The 24,504-nt window shown below is 46.2% G+C and overlaps 2 protein-coding genes across 2 annotated transcripts in view; one reads left to right on the top strand and one right to left on the bottom strand.

The window, feature by feature from the left end:
* Positions 1-1,502: 1,502 nt before the first annotated feature.
* Positions 1,503-11,521, bottom strand: MRPL52 (mitochondrial ribosomal protein L52). The gene is made up of 5 exons (XM_032237603.1): positions 11,408-11,521; positions 7,865-7,940; positions 7,630-7,697; positions 5,119-5,183; positions 1,503-1,727 (listed from the first exon to the last, which is right to left on the bottom strand). Exons 1-5 carry the CDS (start codon positions 11,433-11,435, stop codon positions 1,581-1,583), a joined length of 384 nt encoding a protein of 127 aa, XP_032093494.1. The 5' UTR covers positions 11,436-11,521; the 3' UTR covers positions 1,503-1,580.
* Positions 11,522-19,093: 7,572 nt separating this feature from the next.
* SLC7A7 (solute carrier family 7 member 7) overlaps positions 19,094-24,504 on the top strand; it is a 38,798-nt gene continuing 33,387 nt past the window's right edge. Inside the window, exons 1-2 of the mRNA XM_032238139.1 lie at positions 19,094-19,194; positions 23,025-23,543. Of these exons, the coding sequence (XP_032094030.1) occupies positions 23,027-23,543 (517 nt within the window). The 5' untranslated portion in view covers positions 19,094-19,194; positions 23,025-23,026. The remainder of the gene's footprint in view (positions 19,195-23,024; positions 23,544-24,504) is intronic.

Here is a 24,504-nt window from a genome sequence, read left to right as displayed (position 1 = left end):
TTATCTTTTTTTTTTTAATCGCGTGACATCCTGGCGCACAACTTATCTTGCAGCCGGGATCCAGGTCGGAAGGCGAGGACCACATTCCAGAGCAGGCATTCAAAATAATAATAATAATAAATAAAGAAAATAAAATTGCAGCTTCCTGCAATAACACCAGCGGAACTGCAAAAAACTGCGCTACTCGGAACATCTTATATTTTAAGAAGATACTTGGTTGATACCTACTGTGTTTCCCCGAAAATACGACATGTCCTGATAATAAGCCCATGCCACATTTTTCTGGTGGGCAAAAATATAAGCCCTCTCCCGTAAATAAGCCCCCTGGATAACCCCCCATCTCCGCCATTCACCAACCTAGCAGTATCACAAAGATGACAAGCCACGGGAACCGGCGGGGGAGAGGCGAAGGTGATTGCGTTGCTTGGTGCCTTCTGGATACCGCTAGGTTGGTGAGCGGGGCTGTGCCAAGCTGAAGAGGGGGGTTGCTGGGCAGCTGCTGCTCTCTTGCGAGTGGGCTCCCAAAGAGCCACTCGGCAAACCCCCTTCTCAGCCAGGCACAGCGCCATTCACTGATCTAGGGGTATTGCCAAGCCAGGAGAAGGATATTGCAAAACACCCATTCCCTCCCCATTCCAGGGGAAGGATACTGCAAAATCACTATTCCCACCCCATTCCAGGGGAAGGATACTGCAAAATCCCCATTCCCACCCCATTCCAGGGGAAGGATACTGTAAAAACCCTATTCCTCCCCATTCCAGGGGAAAGATACTATAAAATCCCTATTCCTCCCCATTCCAGGGGAAGGATACTGTAAAATCCCTATTCTTCCCCATTCCAGGGGAAGGATACTATAAAATCTCCATTCCAGGGGAAGGATACTGTAAAATCTCCATTCCCTCCCCATTCCAGGGGAAGGATACTGCAAAATCACCATTCCCACCCCATTCCAGGGGAAGGATACTGTAAAATCCCTATTCCTCCCCATTCCAGGGGAAGGATACTGCAAAATCTCCATTTCCACCCCATTCCAGGGGAAGGATACTGTAAAATCTCCATTTCCACCCCACTCCAGGAGAAGGATACTGCAAAATCCCCATTCCCTCTCCACTCCAGGGCAAGGATACTGTAAAATCTCTTATTTCCTCTCCACTCCAGGGGAAGGATACTGTAAAATCTCTATTTCCTCTCCACTCCAGGGGAAGATACTGCAAAATCTCTATTTTCACCCCTCTCCAGGGGAAGGATACTGCAAAATCCCCCTTCCCTCCCCACCCCACTAACCTGCTTTCCAGCTCCGTTCTCCTGTGCAGGGCAACAGAAAAAGACCCAGCTGATCAGTTGGGATGCCGTTCAACTGGGACTCGGGAGGCAGTGAATAGATGGGGGCAGGGCCAGCCAGAGGTGGTGTTTGCCAGTTCTCCAAACTTCTCAAAATTTCCGCTACCGGTTCTCCAGAAGCGGTTAAATATACCACCTCTGCTGCAACCAGTCTTCTTACGTAGATTTATACATAGATAGATTTATTATACATACATTTATAGAATTTTTTTTTTGTGGGGAAGCTCGAGAAAGCGCAATTATTTCGGGAGCTGCTGGAGGGAGTCCCCTTTGGGCTGAAGTCTCTTGCGTCGTTTCTCCTCTTGGTCTTCTTCCTGCTTTTTCCGCTTCGCTTCCCACTTTTGCATCCCGTGGTCCAGCTCGGAAGAGAGCTGGGCTATGCGCCTCTGCAGGACCAAAAAAAATCAGAGAAGGGAAGGTTAAAAAAGGGACCAGGAAGATGTCCTCCACATGCCCCCCTTTTTAACCTTCCCGCGGGAGATTCCCCATCACTCGGGTCTGTCTGGTTTTTCTTTTGAAGCCGTTTTCGCTCCTCACCAAAGAAAGCTTCTTCAGCTCTGACTGGGTGACGGAGGAATAGAAGGATTTATACTCCTTGCAGGCAGCTGGTCATTTGCAGCCTTTTAGAGCAGGGACGTCAAACACAAGGCCCGCGGGCCGAATGCAGCCCGCGATGTGGCTGGATCCACTGTTCCCTCTAAGGTGCGCAGCTGCGCGGCCGCGCATGTGGCAAGAAACCCCCGCGCAGCAGTTTCTAACTGCCGCGCAGAGTTTTCTATCAAAGCAAACGTGGGGAAGTCCTTTGCAGGCGGCTAGAACTGACTGCCCGCAAAGGACTTCCCCAGACTGGGAGAGATATTTTAAAAAAACGGCGGTCCTTCTAGCTCGCTTTGTTGCTTGGTTTGCTGCAGCCCTGGGGAGCCATGGAGAGGGCGAGTCAGAGGCAGCCCAGCACCTGGCGTCCCCCACCCTCGGCGGCACCGAGATGGCTCTCCTGGATGCCGGTATCTCCCCCCCCCCTGCTTTCCGCCTTCCGGAAGCCCATCGCTTCCGGCTCTTTTCTTTCCTCCCATCCCTTGCCCTGCTTTCTGCTCGAAACAGAATCTGCTGCTGGCTCCTCCTCCCCCAACAGCACTGCCGGATTTGCCGCCCAACGCTGCGGCTGAGGTGAAGCCGCCAAAGCTCCCGCCAGCACCCCTGCTTAGGTGAGGTGTTCCGAGCGGAGGGGGAGGCAGGCACCGCCGCCGCTGCCATGGGCGGGGGCGCCAGTGGGAGCTTTGGCGGCTTCACCTCAGCTGCAGCGCCGGGCAGCAAATGTGGTGGTGTTGTTGGAGGAGGAGGAGGCGGTGGCAGCGGTTATTCTGGTGGGGGGGGGGCTTGTCACAGCAGTGATAAGGCCACAGATCAGTCATTTTAGATGCAGGATATTTTCATACAGTAATGTAGAAAAAGCAATGCTGTCTGCCAAAATGCTGTCACTTAATGAATATGTATAAACATATCAGTGAAAAGTGGGTGAATGAAAGGCAGTAAAAATAGGAAATGTTTGCTGAAAGCAATGCAAACAGAAATGCCTTCTTGTTAAATTCTTCGAATACAAATTTTAAAGATTGTCTTAAATTTCTTGCTGGTTTACAGGCATTATTTTTTTTCTTCCAAAAATTAAGTTAGCCTCAAGGAATTTCATTCCCAAGAAAATGAACACAGAAATGAATGTAAAAAGAAACTATTAAAAAAAACCCTGTTCATTAATTATATAAAGCACTATTTTACTTACACTATTTTTTCCAACTACCATTTCAAATTATTCACCCTTCGAAGTTCCTATGTTTCCCTCTGTGTGTGTGTGTGTGTGTTTAAAATGCAGGAATAAAAATGCTCCTAACACACCACAACTTTAAAGGCTATTTTTTGTTTCAAATGCCAGACTTTCTGAGCCAACATTTTGGTTGCTAAGCAGGAGCGTTGTTAAGTGATACTGATATTATTTTTAATTAAGCGGGCCCCTTGAATAAACATAACTTTGAGTTTCAAATAATACTGATTTCGTTGTTGTCTTAGGTGACATCTGTGAAAAAAATTCAGGTGCTCAGGCATGAAAATGTGCCGCTCAAACACTATACTTTTCCGCACACACTGAAAAAAAATTAGAGGGAACATTGGCTGGATCCGGCCCACATGGCTTCGGCCTGGTCTATCGAATGAGAAGAGGAAACATCGGGCCAGTGTGGCTTCGGCCTGGTCTACCCAACACGAAAAGAGGAAACATGCCGGCAGTTTGGGGAGTGGCGTTAAGCTGGCCACGCCCATCCAGTCCCCCACATCAACCACAGTCCTGATGTGGCCCTCAATGAAATTGAGTTTGAAACCCATCCTTCCCCGTCTTAAGAGGGTTGTTGAAGCGCTTGGAAGTTTATCTCTGTCCTCAGGGTCACCTGAGCACTGCAAATGGTTCCTGGATTCTGGCATTATTCCTCTGGAATTCCATTCCTCTTCCCACACCGTTCATCCCAAATGGCATAGTTAAAAGCTTGTCGGGACTGACACGGTGGTCCCACCAAACGTGTTTTTTTTTTCAGGAAGAGACTGGACTTCCTTTCTTTTTCTCTCTTTTGAAGAAGTTTCCCTTCTCATCCAAGGAGCTTTCAGGAAGCAGGAGCACCACTCGGGTGACCCCTCCCCTCCAATGACACAGATAAACCTCCAAGCGGCCTCAACGGCTCTCTAAAAAGGATGCAAATGACCAGCCATCTGCAAGGAGCTGAGGTGGCGCAGTGGTTAGGGTGCAGTACTGCAGGCCACTTCAGCTGACTGTTATCTGCAGTTCAGCGGTTCTAATCTCACTGGCTCAAGGTTGACTCAGCCTTCCATCCTTCCGAGGTGGGTGAAATGAGGACCCAGACTGTGGGGGCGATATGCTGACTCTGTAAACCGCTTAGAGAGGGCTGAAAGCCCTATGAAGCGGTATATAAGTCTAACTGCTATTGCTATTGCTAAATCCTTCCATTCTCTGCCCTCCAGGCAGAGCCGAAGAAGCTTCTTAGAGGAGAAGCGAAACGTCTTTGAAAGAAAAAAATCAGAAAGTCCAGTTGCCTCTTGGGGAAAAAAAAAACACCTTTGGGACTTCCCACAGGGAATTGTTGTGGTGCGCCAGCGGATTCGGACAGTGAGGAGGTTGGAGAGGAATCTGGGCCAGTCCTGGAGACTGGGGAAGGCTCGGATGAGGGCTCTGCATCGGAGGCAGAGAGGGGGCCACGGCCATATGCCAGTTATCAGCTGCCTTCAGAGTCAGACATCAGTGAGGCAGATGAACAGCTGGAGCCTGTTCCCAGTGTGCGCCTGCGCAGAGTTGCCAGGCAAAGGGAAGAGCTAAAGAAGAGGGGTCGACTTGGGAGTAAGGCCACAAATGGACAATGAATGGCCCCTCCCAGAGGAAATAAAAGAGGAGCGAAAGGGGAGTGGAGTTTGCAGGAGACAATCAGTTCGCTTCATTGACTCATGACCCTCCGAGACTCCTTGCCAAGTTTTGCAGGTATCGGCCTGGCAGCTCTCCAAGCCAGATAAGGTCGGTGACTGTAAATCCTCCCTCGAAAGACTTTGATGGATGTGAATGAGCAGAATTCACAGTAAATGAATAAAAGGGGTTTTGATTGGGACAAGGAGTTTGCTTCCTGCTTTCGGGAAGCCTCGGTCAGAATCTCAAACATGCAACCCGCAAAATTATTACTGTTAAGTAGGTTAAGCCCAATTTGCCACGTGGCTAGAAAGGGTACTTACCACTATCTCCTGGTGTTTTTCCTGCCGTCGGAGTTGGCCTACCATGGGAGGAGCGGGCCTGCCATCTGCCGGGGAGGGACGGAGGGAAGAAAGGCACAATGGTTATTGAAGGTACAAGTTGCCGTTCTCGGAGGGCAGATGTGAAGCTTACTTAATGCAGCATTAAGCACCATAACGGTTCCCCAAGGACAGGGAGCCCTCTAATTACGACTGGTTGCTTAGCGATTGTTCAGAGTTAAAACGCAACCCAAAAACTAGAGTTATAATAACCGGTTCCACCACAAAACCACGCTCGACTAAACCGCGCCCGACAAAACCGCGTAGCTGACGTCATCAACAGGGCGACAACAGCGTGGAGACAGAAGCATGCTGTAAACCCTAAACCTAAAATTAACCCCTAAACCTAAACCTAACCCCCCTAAACCTAATCCTAACACTAAACCTAACCCTTAACCTAAACCTTAACCTAACCCTAAACCTAATCCTAACCCTTAACCTAACCCTAAACCTAATCCTAACCCTTAACCTAACCCTAAACCTAACCCTTAACCTAACCCTAAACCTAATCCTAACCCTTAACCTAATCCTAACCCTTAACCTAATCCTAAACCTAACCCTAACCCTTAACCTAACCCTAAAGCTAACCCTAAACCTAACCCTAAACCTAATCCTAACCCTTAACCTAATCCTAACCCTTAACCTAATCCTAAACCTAACCCTAACCCTTAACCTAACCCTAAACCTAACCCTTACCTTAAGTTGAATCGGCTTGCTTTCAAAGCGCTATTTAAAGCGTCCTTCTTTCTCCGCGCTGGCTGTTGTCGCCCTGTTGATGACGTCAGCGACGCGGTTTAATCGGGCGCGGTTTTGACGGGTCACGATAATAACCCAGGGTTAGGAGTTCTCACATTCGCTCCCTGTCCCTTTGCGGTGACGTGATTGAATTTCCCCCACACAGGTGAAACTCGAAAAATTAGAATATCGTGCAAAATTCCATTTATTTCAGCAAGGCAACTTAAAAGGGGAAACTAATATATGAGATCGACTCATTACATGCAAAGCAAGATAGTTCCAGCCCTGATTTGTCATCATTGTGATGATTATGGCTTAGGGTTCATGAAATCCCCAAATCCACAATCTCAGAAAATTAGAATATTGTGAAAAGGTGCAATATTCTAGGCTCAAAGTGTCCCACTCTAATCAGCTAATTAAGCCACAACACCTGCAAAGGGTTCCTGAGCCTTTAAATGGTCCAAAGTTCTGGCCATGCGGAGCCATATTTTCCGACACGGCAAGCTCTCAGCTCCGGGACGCACCAGCTGGTTTTCGGCCTTTCTGAGGGACGTGGGAGGCCGTTTTCATCATCATCTCCTTTTTAATGACCCCATAATCCCTCGCCCAAATGGGGAAGCTGGTTTTGCTTAACAACCATGTCCCTAACTTAACAACGGCAATGATTCATTGTGGCCAGAAAGGTCACAAAAAGGAGAAAAATTCACTTAGCACAAGAAATGTTGGGCTCAAATGTGGCAGTCGTAAATAGAGGACTTCCTGTATAAAGCAGTGTTCTGATGGACCTCAATCTCTATTCCCACGCATGCACGCTCCCCCCCCGTGCCGTATTTTGGTCCTCCCAGGTATCCTGGTGTGTGATTAACTAAGTCCTGAATTCAGAGGAAACGATTCCTAAGCAGTTTTCCAGGAAAGATTGCAGTGGAAGAGTTTTATCATCATCACCTTTTCATTACCCCATAATGCCTTGTGGGGTGGAGTCTGGGCAACTAAATGGAGCAGGGGGTTTACTGGCCGGATGCCTTTCCTGTTGCCAAAGCGGAGTTTTATTTAGCAGATATATTCTCAGTGTGCTCCAGAGAGAGAAATATCTGCCTCTACACAGGATCAAACTCACAGCCTCCCGATTGTGAGGCGAGAGCGCCACCTCTAGGCCACTGCCCCACTCTGCCGATCTTTCAAAAGTGACAAGTTCAAATTGAGCTAGGCAACCGTATAAATACAGCTTGGAATTCTCCATCGGCCAGAAGCCTCTTGTCAATAATCTGGCTGCTGAATTCCACCCGATTCTCCTTTGAGGATGATAATCTTGTTTCCTAAAACATTATTTTTAATAAAAAAGGGAGGTTTGGTTTGATTCTGCTTTAAAGCAGTCTATTTTTTCCCCCCTTTCAATGACCCTGTAACTCCTTGCGGGTGGAGTCAGAGCAGCTGAATGGAACTGTGTTTGCTGGCCAGATGCCTTTCCTGTTGCCAATGCGGAGTTTTATTTGGCAGATATACACTCATTGTGCTGAGAGAGAGGGGGGGAGGGAGGGAGGGAGAGAGAGAGAGAGAGGGGGGGGGGAGAGAGAGAGAAAGAAAAATATTTGCCTCTACCTAGGATCGAACTCACAGATTGTGAGGCGAGAGCTCTGCCCCTATGCCGCTGCGCCACTCATAAAAGCAAGACTATAAACATCAACAGATAACCTTCTCCCCGCCCTTTGTTTTGTTTACCAGCAAAAGACCAATCCGGTAAATTGGTAGTCGGGCCGTAATCGGAGGGGTTTGGAGGGAGACCATGCCTGGAAAAAGAAGACAAAAATAGTTTGTGCCGCTCTCAGAAATTAAATAGATCACCAACAGATCAAAAGATGATACAGAGAGAAGGACAGATGATAGACAGATGATAGCTACATGGTGGTTAGGTAGCTAGATGATAGCTAGACGAGATTAGATAGGAGGCCCTTACTTCATTCTCCATTTACTTCCGCCGTGCTTCACGGTACCGCAATGGAAACTCCGAGCCAATTTCACAAGCTGGGGTCCTGCAGGATGAAAAATCAGACAGGAAATGCGTGGCTGAACCCGAAGTGTCGTGTCGTTGGCCTAGCCACCTCCTCAAACCTTTTAACAATCATGGTTTTCCTAATTGAGGCATGTTCTTTGGATTTACAAGCCCAAGATTTACACGGGTTGTCATGGTCAGACTTCAAAAAAACTCCTGCTAGCTAAGGCAGGGGTCGGCAACCTTAAACACTCAGAGCCACAAAGGTCCTAATCGGAAGCTCCTCCCCCCCCCGCTCAATTCTGGAGCCAACCAGAAGTCCAGTTCTCCCACCATAGAATCTCCTCCTAGCACAGCATCCTTTTTTCTCTACCTGTCCTAAACAAAAGCCTTATTAATTGTGGAAGTGACTGGCAACAGGGAGCTGCAACAGAGGGATGAAAGAGCCACATGCAGCTCCGGAGCTTAGGTTGCCCAACCCTGAGCTAAGGCGAACTTTAAAAATGATCTAGAAAGCCTTCCTTCCTTTTCATATGCTTTTCGAGAGGCACAGTCTGAATGATTGGACCTTAAGAAATTATTCTAACGATAATGTTATGGATTATACTGCAGACCGCCCCGATCCCATCTCTTTTTTTAAAAAGTTTATTTTTATTTTTAATTTCATACATACTTTTGCAGGTACACATTCACAGTGTTATTATTCTTATTATATTTTAACTCTTTTAAACATTCATTTTTCCATGTAAGAAATTAAGATATATCGAATAGAATAGAGTAACAGAGTTGGAAGGGACCTTGGAGGTCTTCTAGTCTAACCCCCTGCTTAGGCAGGAAACCTTATACCACCTTCAGACAAATGGTTATTCAACCTCTTCTTAAAAATGTCCAGTGTTGAAGCATTCACATAGATTAGATAGATATAGATTAGATAGATAGATAGATATAGACTGAGATATAGATACAGAAATAGAGATTGATAGTGATAGATAGATATAATATGATATGATGGACAGATACAACTGATAGACACACAGAAAGATAGACAGGGAGGGAGGGAAAGAGAGAGATGTTATACATTACATTAAGTTTCATTTAACAAGGTTTTAAGTATCTTTCACCTTTCTTGATTTTTGGACAGTGTACCCCATGGGTTGATTTAAAAAAAAATGGATATTGACTTTTATTCGGTTTGGACCTCATTGGGTGTATGTAGCTACAATTCTGTGGCTACATATTTTTGATATGTTTCAAGCAGTATGAAAGCAGTGCCTCCTGGTGGTTCATAAAAGCATTAGCTGAGATGGTCTCCCGATTGAGTGAATAGTAGGGAAACAAAACGGTAGGAAGTTAGCACTAGGAAATATTAGAAAGGCAGAATATTATATTTCCTTGGATGAGAAATGGAGAAACACTTTTTTTAGGCAGGAAACAGACTCACTCCCAATAGCCCCCACCCTCAATAGCCCCCAGCAAATGTCCGTCCACACTTAAGAGATAAAGAGATAGCTAGGTCTATTCATAGGCAAATGCCCTCACCGGAGATCCAAGAAAGGTAGGATTAGCCCTCTACCCATCTCACATGGCACCTGGAAAGATTACATCATCCAGGCAAAAATCCCCACCCCCACCCCCGTTTTGCAAAAAAATGGACCATTTTTCGCAAAAACGGAGGCATTTTTGCAATTTGCTATGGCTGGGAAATGATTGTTCTCCTAGGATTCAGGGGAATTCTGGGAATTGAAGTCCACCCATCTTAAAGTTGGCAATTTGCTGGCTGGGGAATTATTGTTCTCCTAGGATTAAGGGGAATTCTGGGAATTGAAATCCACCCATCTTAAAGTTGGCAATTTGCTGACTCGGGAATTATTGTTCTCCTGGAATTAAGGGAATTCTGGGAGTTGAAGGCTACCCATCTTAAAGTTGGCAATTTGCTGGCTGGGGAATTATTGTTCTCCTGGGATTAAGGGGAATTCTGGGAGTTGAAGTCCACCCATTTTACAAGTTGCCATGGTTTAGAAATTTGCTTCCTGGAATTGAATTCTGGGAATTGAAGTCCACCCATTTTAAAGTTAGTAATTTGCTGGCTGGTGAATTATTGTTCTCCTAGGATTAAGGGGAATTCTGGGAATTGAAGTCCATCCATTTTAAAATTGGCAATTTGCTGGCTGGGGAATTAGTGTTCTCCTGGAATTAAGGGGAATTCTGGGAGTTGAAGTCCACCCATCTTAAAGTTGGCAATTTGCTGGCTGGGGAATTATTGTTCTCCTGGGATTAAGGGGAATTCTGGGAGTTGAAGTCCACCCATTTTACAAGTTGCCATGGTTTAGAAATTTGCTTCTTGGAATTGAATTCTGGGAATTGAAGTCCACCCATTTTAAAGTTGGCAATTTGGTGGCTGGGGAATTAGTGTTCTCTTGGGATTAAGGGGGATTCTGGGAATTGAAGTCCACCCATTTTAAAGTTAGCAATTTGCTGTCTGGGGATTTATTGTTCTCTTGGGATTAAGGGGAATTCTGGGAGTTGAAGTCCACCCATTTTAAAGTTGGCAATTTGCTGGCTGGGGAATTATTGTTCTCCTGGAATTAAGGGAATTCTGGGAGTTGAAGGCTACCCATCTTAAAGTTGGCAATTTGCTGGCTGGGGAATTATTGTTCTCCTGGGATTAAGGGGAATTCTGGGAGTTGAAGTCCACCCATTTTACAAGTTGCCATGGTTTAGAAATTTGCTTCCTGGAATTGAATTTAGGAATTGAAGTCCACCCATTTTAAAGTTAGCAATTTGCTGTCTGGGGATTTATTGTTCTCCTGGGATTAAGGGGATTTCTGGGAATTGAAGTCCACCCATTTTAAAGTTAGCAATTTGCTGGCTGGGGAATTATTGTTCTCCTGGGATTAAGGGGAATTCTGGGAGTTGAAGTCCACCCATCTTAAAAGTTGCCTAGGTTAAGAAATACAGCTTCACAAAAGGGGCTGGATATCAATGTCTTCATTAGCCAAGGCCCCCTACCCCACCCCACCCCACCTCTTATGCTGCTCAATATGCCCATCATGGAATGTATAGAGGAGCCTGAACCTTTTTGAGTTAGGAATTCAAGCCTTTGCTAAAGGGTGTCCTTCCAATGTGCGGGAATTTTGGAGCGGGGGGGGGGTGTTGGATGCTTAATTGGGGAGGGTAATAGTAACTAACGGAGTTGGAAGGGTCCCTGGAGATCATCTAGTCCAACTCCCTGCTCACACAGGAGACCTATACTAGGGATTCGAACCGCCGAACTGCCGACCTTTCTGATCGACAAGCTCAGCGTCTTAGCCATTGAGCCACCTAACCGCCCTTGGCCTCCCCTTGCCAGGCAGGTCTCCGCCCATCCACCCCCAAGGCAGCCCCATTGAAACCGACCCCAGGAAAAGCAGATTCATTCTCTCATTCATTCTCTCCGGCACGTGTTTCTGGCCATGCGCGCACGTACACACACACAGACGCTCGTCCCCGCGTCCAAGCGGTCCCTACCCAGCCTCGGAGTCACAGGTAGCGCCATTCAGAAGACCCCGAGTTATGCGGCGCTCGTTCACGGGTTTAAAAAAGCAAACAAACAAGCCCTGGGGGCCGCCATCTTGGAACGTCCAAACGGAAGTCCCGCCTCATCCGCTCCCCCCCCGGTTTGACTGGGAGCCGCCATCTTGTACGGATCGGATGCAGAGTTGTAGAACATCTCGCAGGGATCTCGTAGGCAAAAAAGACCAGTGGATAGGGGCGAAGCGTCGTGGCGTCAGCTGAAACTACTCTCCGGGGACCACCGCACGCCGGCATTTTCAGAAAACAACGCGGGTTATATATATTGTCCGGCTGTTGAAAAAGGTCCCTTCGTCTGTGCGAGCCACCATTTTCGGCCTAGGTAGCGTAGAGGCCTTGGTTGGGCGTGACCCGGAAGCTAAACGGGACACCATTTTGCAAACGGAAACGGGAGATCCGCTTCCATCGTGGATGAGGCAACCTCCTTCGCCTACCCTGTCGCTTAAATAATAATAATCATTAAATCGCCGTCTTGTTTCTTTAAAGGAAAATATCACACTTTTAAGAAAGGCCTCGCCTAGATTCAAATGCCTTATTCGTGACGTGGCAGGGCAACCTTGGCGGCCATGTTTTCTAGGGGCGGAAAGGGCGTTTCGGTCATTTTCCAAACGGTCGCTAGGGCCCCGGCGCCATCTTGGATGCTGGTTGCTAAGGAAGCCGTTGCCCTTGGCGACCATGTAAACAGTTATCTTCGGATGGCGGAGGGAGGCCCGGATTGATGCAAGTGACCGAGGAATAAAATGACCGCATTTCTTTTAATCCACCTTCCCCAACCAGGCGCTCTCCATTCCTCCCTTCCCCCCCCCAATCGGGTCTAGGCAGCGCCCGCTGGGAATGATGGGATGCGAGGTTGACCCTTTGCCCAGACAGAACATCAGCTAGGGGAATTCCTCATCTGCTTCATTTTCTTCTTCCTTTATTTCAAGAAAAAAGGGTTTTTTCCTCTGTCTGTGTGCGTATGTGTGTGTGTGCGTGTGCGTGCTATATTTTATTTATTAAATTCATATAGTGCCCATCTCACTGTCAAGTGACTGGCTTATGATAATATTAAAGCACCATATAAAATGATATATGTATAGTATATGGATGGATTAAATAGGTAGGTAGGTAGGTAGGTAGGTAGGTAGGTAGGTAGGTAGGTAGGTAGGTAGGTAGGTAGGTAGATAGATAGATAGATAGATAGATAGATAGATAGATAGATAGACAGTAGATAGAGACAGACAGACAGACAGACAGATAGATAGATAGATAGATAGATAGATAGATAGATAGATAGATAGATAGATGATAGATAGATCCCTATATCTATCTATCTATCTATCTATCATCTATCAATTTATCAATCATCTATCTATCTATCTATCTACAAATGCGCAAACACACACACACACACACACACACACATATATTTTACAACCCCCGGTATGCCCAAATATGGGAGGAAGATCACTACTTCCATTCTTTATCAGCACAAATATAACACACACACACACACACACACACACACATATATATATTTAGTGTCACAACCCCTGGTATGCCCCAATTATGGGAGGAAGCTAACTGCTTTCATTATCTGTCAATCAGCTCATCACAAGAGTCCATCACGACAGAAACCCAATATTTTTACTGTTGGTAGTAAAATAAATTAAAACCCACCACTGATACAAACATACATACATACACACATATGCACACATACATATACTTATATACATATACACATGTGGTACAAACATAACTAGCATATGCATAACTACATGTGGCGTGTGTATAATTTGTATGGCACATATATAACAACATGTAGCATATATATATATATATATAATATATATATATATATATATATATATATATATAATCTTCATGACATATGTATAAATATATATAAAACTTCATCTATATAATACTTTGTGGCATATGTATCATTATGATATGTGGCCTATACATAACTACATGTGGCATATGTATAACTATGGCTTATATATTGTACAACTGCATGTGTCATAGGCAGACAGACAGAGGGAGACAAAGAGATATAGGTGGCATGTATATATAAATATAGATGATATATTTTTTCCCATTCAGTTATGTCTGATGGTCAGAGACTGCCTGGAGAAGTCACTATGATTTTATTGGCAAGGTTTTTCCAAAGCCGAGAGAAAGTGACTGATTGCATGTCACTTTCAGCCGGTCACTTTCAATTCCCTCTCCCTCTCCTTCTCTCTCTCTCTCTCTCTCTCTCTCTCTCTCTCTCTCTCTCTCTCTCTCTTTCTCTCTCTCTCTCTCTCTCTGAAAAAAGTATGTAAGCTGTGGGAATTTTCCAGAATTCTTTGGGGTGGGTGGGTTTAAATTTATTTTATTATTTTGTTTCATAAATATTTTGAATACAGTGCATTGTCAGAGTATATAATTTACAGAAGCAAGGGGAGGTCTTATTTTCGGGGAAACAGGATGGATGGGTGGGTGGATGGATATAGATAGATAGATAGAGATACCCACAAACACACACACACACACAAACACACACACACACACACACATATACATATATGTAGGTCTTTGGTTATTCGGGTTTTCTCCCGCGTAAAATTGGAAGTGTCTTGGCGACGTTTCGACAAAGTCTCATTCGTCATCTTCAGGCTTCGTGCTTCCAGGAGCAATCTGGAGCTTCCAGCACCAATACATATATATTGGTGACAATAATATTACAGGGTTAAATATAAAGATGATTCATAGTTATAAATATGCCACTATAATCAACAGAAGTATAAATAATATAAAGAGAAATTTAACTTCCAGAATTCTTTATTGCACAAAGATATTCTCAAAATTAAACAACCAAATAACGGAATAATGAAAACGAAGGGTGTGTTATGACTGAGCAGCCGGCTAATGCAACACAATGATTTGCGTTTAGCTGGAGAAAAAAAATCAAACTTTCAGAACTATTTTCGATTCCTCCTTGTCTTACATTTATCTCTCTCCCCCCACTTCTTCTTTTTTTAAGGTTGACTCATGCCGAGAGCCCTCGCTGCCACAAAGAGGAAATGAGGAGGATTTTCTGCTCAAAACATGTTTACTTAATCGTACTACACGCTTGCCCTAACCCAGTGGATCAACTTGTGGCTCAACTAGTAGGATCATGAAACGCCTGCAAGCAAACCGCCGAGCTCGGCGCGCATCAAGGACCCTACGGTTCAACCCAGAGCTACGGAGGCTCTCGTCTTTCGGTATCAAAATTTCAAACTTGGAAGTTATGAGCAGAATAACAGAGTTTTGGAAGGGACCTTGGAGGTCTTCTAGTCCAACCTTCTGAAACCCTATCCTGGGGGTGTCAAACTCAAGGCCTAAGGGTGCTTAGATCTGGTCTGCGGGGCCACCCTGGAAACAGCGAACCAGCCTCTGCCAGCGAAAACAGAGCTCAGGAGGGCTACCATCCCGAACTCTGTTTGTGCTGACAGAGGGTTGCAGGAGGCTGTCGCGGGCGAAAACGGAGCTCGGGAACCCGTTTTTGCTTGGCAGAGTGCTCGGGTCCCCACAGATGCCCCCGACACAAGTGACACCCCCCTGAGGTCAACAGAACCCTATACCATTTCAGACCAACGGTTGTCCAATCTCTTCTTTAAAAAAAAAACTTCAAGGTTGCAACACCCACAACAGTGGTGGGATATGACTGGTATGCCCCGGTATGAGTGTACCGGTGCCTGCTGGGAGCATCAGGTACTGTTCCGGTATGGTGCTCCGGAGGGCCCGCCCCTTACCTGTATTTGAGCTGTTCGGGGCTTCCGTGTATGGCGCGTATGACACCTGCGCGACGCTCCAGCGAGCAGCTGGAACATCGCGGGCGGTAAATACGTATGTGCACACTGCCTGTGTGTGCGCGCATGCTGTGAGCGTTTATGTGGTAGACCGTACCAGTTGCAGTGGGATCCGGAACCCACCACTGACCCACAAGTTCTGTTCCACTTGAGTTCTCCTCGTCAGGAAATTCTAGGTTGGTTCTCTCCATGATTCGTTTCTATCCGTTGCTTCTTGCCCTGCCTTCAGGAGCTTTGGAGAGTAGAATATAGAGTATTGCCGAATGGTGTTCCTAATAAATGACGGGTTTTCTTTTGAAACTTGGCTCAAGGCTCCTGAATCAATTAGGGCATCTTTCGGAAACCTGACAATAGAATAGAATAGAGCTGGAAGGGACCATGGAAGAGTTCCAGTCCAGCTATACCAGTGATGGCTAACCTTTTTCTCGTTGCGTGCAATTCCCTGCGTTCCCTGACCTTCCCGCACATGCGCACATGACCCAGGCACCCCGTTTTGGGCCTAGTAGGCCTCCCTGCAGCCTCCTGGGACTAAAAATGGGCCATGGGGGGGCACCACATCCCCCACGCTTCTCCCAACCTCACACATACATATACCACCCCCGATTGTGAGCACGACCTGCCACCCCTCGCGCATGCACGCACGCAGGTCTCCCGCATGCGCCCCACTCCCCACACATGTGCGGCAGAAACATGAAAATCAGCTAGCAGGAGGAGGCGTGCGCACACCGCGTGGTGGAGCTGAGCTGGAGCGACAGCTTGCGTTCCTGCCGAGAGGGCATGCCTTAGGTCGCCTTTACAGGAATATAGAATAGAGCTGGAAGGGACCTTGGAGGTCTTCCAGTCCAGCCCCCTACTCAAGCAGGGGAACCTATTGGCAAATGGTGGTCAGGTGTCTTCTTTTTAAAACCTCCAGGATTTCTGGAGGCAAGTTGTTCCACTGGTTATTGTCCTCCCTGTTAGGAAGTTTCTCCTTCATTCCAAGTTGCTTCTCTCTCACTCTCTCTTTCTTTCTTTCTTTCTTTCTTTCTTTCTTTCTTTCTTTCTTTCATAAAAAGAATTTTTATTTTTTAAAAACAAACTTACACAAACAAAACATAAAACATTAAAAACATGTTCCAAATTACATCCAGCGTGTCAGTTGGTTTCAATTCTCTACTCTATGTTTCTGGTAAAATCCCCAATAAAAATATCTCTGGTATAAAGTCAATATGTTTTTCTATCATTTTTTTCCAACTATGGGTGGATTTCAGTCCAGTATTTTTTAGTTTCTGCGTACGTCCACCACACATGGTAATATGAACCTGGTGTCTGATGACATTTCCAGCATTTTTCGGATTTATTCTTAAACCTTCTTGCAATTCTCGTCGGGGGTAAGTGCCACCTGTAAAACATCATCTACAATTTTTCTTTATATGCTGTTGACATTGTCATTTTGTAACTTTGAGACCGCAATTTCTGCCATTTCTCTAAACCAAGCCCATATCCAAATCCCACCCCCAAAAGCAATCATGGTTTCTTTAACTTGTTCTTCTTCTAGTTTAACCTCTAATAAATATCCATATAGGTTTTTTTCTTTGAAAGATTTTTATTAACAAACATGTAAAATACACACACACAAAAATTAGACGTATACCACGTTTACACAATACAGTACGAACAGGATCTTCCTGTTTTTTATAATAGCAATCATCAATCGATACCGCTCACCTTATATTATTTCCCCTTCTATTGTATTTCATTTAGATTTCACCATTCTTAACCCTCTTATTTAACACATAACTATTATTTTTGAGTTTTGTTATATTCTTTCATTGATTTTTGTTTCTTTCCTCCATCCACCCATACCATTTATCCCATATCTGGTAGAATTCTGATTCTTCCTTTCCCTGGATTTCTTTAGTTAGTTTATCCATTTCAGCACAGTCCATAATCTTTCTTATTATTTCATCTTCATTTGGGATTAATTTGTTTTTTCCATTTCTGGGCAAAGGCAATCCTTGCCGCTGTAAGTATATGTAATATTAAATACTGGATTTCTTTTTTGTATTTCACCGACATAATTCTTAATAAAAGTAAACTTCAGGTTTCTATTCTATTTTAACCAATGTTATTGCCTCCAGCCAATTTTTTAATCACCTTTTCATCAGGGCCTGTCAAGATTTTACCTAAATCAGTCAATTTATCATAAGAGCCTTCTATTTTAAAATCTTTTTCATATCTAGAATGTATTTGCACATATGAAAACCAATTCATCCTTATACCTTGTTCTTCCAGTTCTTGCATAGATTTAAGTTCACTCTTTGCATTTAATATTTCACCATATCTAACTCTTTGTTCCTTTTTATGTTATTGGATATGAAAATGCTTCAATAGTTGATAACCAGAGTGGAATTTTTAAATAATGATGTCTTTTAATCTTCTCCCAGTTTCATAACAAAGCCTCGCGTATATAATGTCTTCTGAAATACCTCTGTGTTTTAATTCCCTTGTATCATAAGAAAGCGTGCCATCCCAACAACAAATCATGACCTTCTTTTCTTTAGATTAGCCGAACCCAAATCCCGCAGCCATTCTTCCTATGATTTTGCCTCCGGGCCTTTGCTCAGCTGCTCTTAAAAGTAAAGGTTCCCCCCACGCATCTGTGCTAGTTGTTCCCGACTCTAGGAGGCGGTGCTCATCCCCATTTCAAAGCCGGAGAGCCGGTGCTGTCTGAAGATGTTCTCCGTGGTCATGTAGCCGGCGTGACTCAACACCGAAGGCGCACGAAACACTGTTACCTTCCCACCAAAGGTGGTTCCTATTTTTCTACTTGCCTTTTTTTATGTGCTTTCGAACTGCTAGATTGGCAGAAGCTGGGACAAGTCACGGGAACTCACTCCGTTATGTGGCGCTCGGGATTCGAACTGCTGAACTGCTGACCTTTTTGATCAACAAGCTCAGCGTCTTAGCCGCTGAGCCACCACGTCCCTTTTGAAGGTAGGGTAGACTGGTTTTAATACGTGGGATTATTCCACTCAAGAACCAATTTCGCCTGCTAGGTTGGCAGAAGCTGGGACAAGTCACGGGAGCTCACTCCGTTACGCAGGACTAGGGATTCGAACTGCTTTCTGATCAACAAGTTCAGCATCTTAGCCACTGAGCTACTGCGTCCCTTTTGAAGGTGGGGTAGATTGATTTTAATACGTGGGATTATTCCACTCAAGAACCAATTTTGCCTGCTAGTTTGGCAGAAGCTAGACAAGTCACGGGAGCTCACTCCGTTATGTGGTGCTAGGGATTCGAACCGCTTTCTGATCGACAAGTTCAGCATCTTAGCCACTGAGCCACTGCGTCCCTTTTGAAGGTGGGGTAGATTGATTTTAATACGTGGGATTATTCCACTCAAGAACCAATTTCGCCTGCTAGGTTGGCAGAAGCTGGGACAAGTCACGGGAGCTCCCTCCGTTATGTGGCTCTAAGGTGAACCCTGTTAAGGTTGAACCAATGGGGAGCCCATGAATCTAGCAGGATTCGCAGAGAAAGCCTGCTTCCCTTTGGAGCAGGGTTCAATCTGGAGCGGAGCGAGGATGCCGAAAGCAGATGCAGGAAATAAGACTTGGGAGGGTGGAAATGCACGACGCTCTCCTTCGCTGCTCTCCGTGGGCACGGCTGAGAGGAAATCTGCAGGCACTGGCAGCCTTTTATCATCCAAAGGATGAGGTAGGCTCCCCCCCGCCCCCACCTGGCACCAGACGGACCTTGGACTCGATGGTTCACCCCCCCTCGCTCCTTACTCCTCCCCAGCCACCCTGCTGAGTTCCTCAACTTAAAAGTGCTGTCCTGACAACTTACTGATCCTTTATTCTTAAGCTGGCGTGAGGGCAGGCGGGCAGTTCAACAGGGGGAAAGCCAAGCCCAGAACTGGTGAGTCCTACTCAGTTCATCTCTTAGACAGTTCTCCTCCTCCTCTTCCTCCTCCTCTTCTTTTTCTTCTTCTTTTTCTCCTCCTCCTCCTCCTCTTCCTCCTCTTCCTCCTCCTCTTCTTCTTCCTTTTGATAGGTTTGGATCTGGGCTTAGCATCCTTTCCTTTACCTTTCCTTTCCTTTCCTTTCCCTTCCCTTCCTTTCTTTCCTCTCTTCTCTACTTTTTCCATCTTTCATTTCCTCCCCTTCCCCTTCTTTCTTCCTTTCCTTTCCTTTCTTTCCTCTCCTCTCCTTTTTCTATCTTTCATTTCTCCCCTTCCCCTTTTCTTTCTTCCTTTCCTTTTTTTCCTTTCTTTCCTCTCCTCTTTCTATCTTTCATTTCTCCCCTTTTCTTTCTTCCTTTCCTTTCTTTCCTTTCCTTCCTTTCCTTTCCTCTCCTCTCCTCTTTCTATCTTTCATTTCTCCCCTTCCCCTTTTCTTTCTTCCTTTCCTTTCTTTCCTTTCCTTCTTTCCTTCCTCTTCCTCTCCTCTTTCTATCTTTCATTTCCTCTCCTTCCCCTTTTCTTTCTTTCTTCCTTTCCTTTCCTTTCTTTCCTTTCCTTCCTTTCCTCTTCTCTCCTCTTTCTATCTTTCATTTCTCGCCTTCCCCTTTTCTTTCTTTCCTTTCTTTCCTTTCCTTTCCTTCCTTTCCTCTCCTCTCCTTTTTCTATCTTTCATTTCCTCTCCTTCCCCTTTTCTTTCTTTTTTTCTTTCCTTTCCTTTCCTTCCTTTCCTCTTCTCTCCTCTTTCTATCTTTTTTCGACTTTCATTCTCTCCTTTCCCCTTTTCTTTCTTCCTTTCCTTTCCTTTCCTTTCCTTCCTTTCCTCTCCTCGCCTTTTTTCTATCTTTTCATTTCCTCTCCTTCCCCTTTTCTTTCTTCCTCCTTTTCCTTTCCTTTCTTCCTTTCCTTTTCTCTCTTCATTTCCTTCCCTTTCCCTTTGCCTTCTTCCTTTTCCTATCCTTTCCTTTCACTCTCCCTCTCCTTTTTCTATCTGCATTTCTTCCTGACCCCTTTCCTTTTCCTTTCCTTTCCTTCCTTTCCTCTCCTCTCCTTTTTCTATCTTTCATTTCCTCCCCTTCCCCTTTTCTTTCTTTTTTTTCCTTTCCTTTCCTTTCCTTTCCTTTCCTTTCCTTTCCTTTCCTTTCCCTTGACAGCATGAACCGGTCAATTGTGATTTATTTAGCAAACCAGGTTTGGGAAGGCTGCGGCGTTCCCCAACTCTGTCTGCATCCAATCCAATGGTGAATTTCACACCAAGCCAAACCGAGTTCTTAATCCGCAGCCTTCCCTTTCGCCAAAAGCAGCGTGGCTTTTAACACCACGTTCGTCAAATCGGTATGTGATGGATTCTCGCTGGGTTTAATTAGGGCTCATAGTGGAAGGGAAGGCCTCCGGGTTGGGGAAAGCACAGGTGGCCTTGGATTGACCAGAGTTCATTTAGTGACAGTTCCAAGTTACAACCGCACTGGGGGGGGGGAAAGCAATTTTAAAAAACCCATTCTCATGCTGAGGACCATCGCAGCAGCATCTGTATGGTCACACAATTCCAAAATCAAACGCTCGGCCAAACCGACTCATATTTAAGATGGTGGCGGTCCCCGCGATCATGTGACACCCCCCCCTTTGGTGTCTCCTTCTGACAAGCAATATCAAGAGGGGTGGGGAAATCAGATTCACTTAGTAGCCGAGTGACTAATTTAACCTCTGCAGCGATTTAGTTAGTTTCATTTCGTTTATTGCCATTGTATCTCGTACAATGAAATTCAATGCCACCTTCGCCGTGCCTTATAACTACGCAAATAAAAAAAACAAGCCAACACCCAGCCTTCCCCTTCTATACAATTGAATTGAAAACCCTTGCTATTGCATTCGTATTGCTCCATATACCGTCAAATTCAATATACCGTATTTTTCAGACTGTAAGACGCACCGGAGTATAAGGCGCACCCAGATTTTGAAGCGGTAAATTTTTTTTAAAAAGGGATTTTTGATTTATTATATTTCTATGCTGCCCTTTTCCCCGGAGGGGACTCAGGGCGGCTTACAATCCAAATCAAGGGGGGGGGGTACAAATAAGGGAAAGAAAAAAGCACAAAACAAAACACTACCACAATTTAAAAGCACACAGCAATCATACCATTCGAGAGGGGACAAAAGCTCATTAGCCCCAGGCCTGTCGGAACAGCCAGGTTTTAAGGGCTTTGCGGAAGGCCTGGAGGGTGATGAGGGTTTGAATCTCCACGGGGAGCTCGTTCCAGAGGGCCGGAGCAGCCACAGAGAAGGCCCTCCTCTGGGTGGTCGCCAATCGGCATTGGCCAGTGGATGGAATTCGGAGGAGGCCTAATCTGTGGGATCTAATCGGTCTATTGGAGGTAATTGGCAGCAGGCGGTCTCTCAAGTACCCAGGTCCAATACCATGAAGGGCTTTATAAGTGACGACTAGCGCCTTGAAGCGTATCCGAAGACCAATAGGCAGCCAGTGCAGCTCGCGGAGGATAGGTGTAACGTGGGTGTACCGAGGTGCACCCACAATCGCTCGCGCGGCTGCATTCTGGACAAGCTGAAGTCTCCGAATGCTCTTCAAGGGCTGCCTTTGCATTTTTGCAATCTGCAGGAATCTGATTGCATTTTTGCAATCTGCAGGACTCCCAAACCCTCTGCACACCTCATTTTTTGCAAAAAGGGGGGGGGGGGCATGCAAAGCTTTGGGAGGCTCTTAGAGTGGGGGCTGGGGGGGGCAAAAACGAGCAAAAAGTAGCTGGTTTTTCACAAAAAAAGGGCATGCAGAGGCTTTGGGAGGGTTGTAGAGTGCTCCTGGGGGCTGGGGGGGGGCGAAAAACAACCCATTCTTTGCTCTTTTTGCTCTCCCCAGCCCTCAGGAGCACTTTGCAAGCCTCCCAAACCCTCTGGGCATCCATTTTTGCAAAGGGGACAAGATTTTGGTAGGCCAAAAATACTGTATTCAGTGTATAAGATGCACCCAGATTTTCACCCTCTTTTTTGAGGGGAAAAAGTGTGTCTTATACGTTGAAAAATACGGTAGTTACTGCTCTGGGACAGAAGCTTAAACAATAGGGGCAAGGACGGTCGTAAAAATTGAGGCAAAACTCACTTAACAAATGCCTCACTCAGCAACCGCAATGTCGGGCTCACATGTGGTTGTACGTTGAGGGATTTACCTGTATTGGCAGCAGCCGTGATTGACAACACTTTTTTTTTTTTGCTGGAAACGTGCATTTAAGGTCCGCTTTACTGCGGGGAAAAAATCTATTGCGGACGAGGGGGTTCCCTTAACGACTACAGTCTTGGTCTGTCAATTACAGATTGAGGGATTGCAGTCTTTGCTTGTCAATTACGGATTGAGGGATCGTAGTCTTTGTTTATCAATTACGGATTGAGGGATCGCAGCCTTTGCTTGTCAATTACGGATTGAGGGATCGCAGTCATTGCTTGTCAACTACGGATTGAGGGATCATAGTCTTTGCTTGTCAAGCACAGAATGAGGGACCACATTCTTTGCTTGTCAATTACAAGCAAAGAGGGATCGCAGTCTTTGCTTGTCAATTATGGATTAAGGAATCGCAGTCTTTGCTTGCGAATTACGGATTGAGGGATCGCAGTCTTTGCTTGTCAATTACGGATTGAGGGATTGCAGGACTACCTGTAACAAGATATTGTCTGACTCTGAAAAAAAAGGGACAACCCCCCCCCCACTTTTGGGGACACAGGGAGGAGAGGTGTTCCTTCCAGCCATGGCAATTAACCGAGCTCTCTTCTCTCCTTTGACCAGCCATGACCAGGTCCGGCCAGTATGTGGTGGCGGGCACGCAAGAGGACCCCCCGGCCAAGACAGCGTCTACTGGGAATTTGCCGTCTTCCAGCTCATCCTCCGAGGAGGCCATGCAGTTGAAGAAGGAGATCTCGCTACTCAACGGCGTCTGTCTGATTGTGGGCAACATGATCGGCTCGGGCATCTTCGTCTCGCCCAAGGGGGTCTTGTCCTACAGCGCCTCTTACGGACTCTCCCTCGTCATCTGGGCCATCGGGGGTCTCTTCTCCGTCTTCGGGGCCCTCTGCTACGCCGAGCTGGGCACCACCATCAAAAAGTCGGGGGCCAGCTACGCCTACATCTTGGAGGCCTTTGGCCAGCTGCCAGCCTTCATCCGCCTTTGGACCTCCCTGCTCATCATCGAGCCCACCAGCCAAGCGGTCATCGCCATCACTTTCGCCAACTACTTGGTCCAGCCGTTTTTCCCGTCCTGCGAGGCGCCGTACCTGGCCGGACGTCTCCTGGCTGCTGTCTGCATCTGTGAGTGTCTCATCATGGAGTGGAGTGGGGTGGGTGGGTGAGTTGAGGTCACGGGGAGGAGGATGACCTCCTGCTCACCTCTAGCGATGGTTCGGATTTCTGGAGCCCTGGAAGGACCTTCTTGAGAAGGTCTCTGAGCTTCCCAAGTGTTGTGGCAGCCAGGAGAGCTGGCAGCAGAGTCGGACAGTGAGGAGGTTGGGGAGGACCATGGCCCAGTCCCGGAGTCTGGGGAAGGCTCAGATGAGGACTAGGTAACATTATCAGTGCTCCTGACGACGTTACTTAGTTTGTGCCTTAGCATTGATGATGTTACATAGTGGGGTCATGAAATGTCTGTGATAAAACTACCAAGCTCAAAGAACACCAAGGATGCATCAGTCCTTCTCCTCCTCTTCCTCTTCCTCCACTTCGCAAATCCCGCTCTCTTCTAGCACTGATGCTATTCCCTAGTTGGGTCACGAGACATCTGTGTTGTGGCCTGCCAGCAGCCAGCTGGGAAGCAGAGTCGGACAGTGAGGAGATTGGGGAGGAACATGGACCAGTCCTGGGGTCTGGGGAAGACACTGATGAGGGCTCTGTGTCGGAGGTAGAGAGGGGGCCACAGCCGTATGTCAGTTATCAGCTGCCTTCAGAGTCAGACATCAGTGAGGCAGAAGAACAGCTGGAGCCTGTTCCCAATGTGCGCATGTGTAGAGTTGCCAGACGAAGGGAACAGCTAAAGAACAAGGGTCGACTTGGGAGTAAGGCCACAGGTGGACGATGAATGGGCCCTCCCAGGGGAAATAAAAGAGGAGCGAAAGGGGAGTGGAGTTTGCAGGAGACAATTAGTTCGCTTCATTGGTTCCGGAGTCTTTGCCGAGTTTTGCAGATATCGGCCTGGCAGCTCCCCAAGCCAGATGAGGTCTGTGACTGTAAATCCCCCCTTGAAAGACTTTGCTGGATGTGAATGAGCAGAATTCAC

This window comes from Thamnophis elegans, chromosome Z (genome assembly GCF_009769535.1).
Source record: "Thamnophis elegans isolate rThaEle1 chromosome Z, rThaEle1.pri, whole genome shotgun sequence".
In the NCBI taxonomy this organism is placed as follows: Eukaryota; Metazoa; Chordata; class Lepidosauria; order Squamata; family Colubridae; genus Thamnophis; species Thamnophis elegans.
This window is presented reverse-complemented; position numbering and strand designations above follow the sequence as displayed.

What these genes read in the sequence shown, in the direction of transcription:
- MRPL52 (XM_032237603.1), bottom strand. Translation starts at nt 11,435, where the DNA reads ATGGCGCTACCTGTGACTCCGAGGCTGG. An exon ending in ACCGGATTGGTCTTTTGCTG is followed by an intron (nt 5,184 to 7,629) that starts GTAAACAAAACA and finishes CCTCCCCGGCAG; the next exon opens with ATGGCAGGCCCGCTCCTCCC. An exon ending in AAAAACACCAGGAGATAGTG is followed by an intron (nt 1,728 to 5,118) that starts GTAAGTACCCTT and finishes TTGGTCCTGCAG; the next exon opens with AGGCGCATAGCCCAGCTCTC.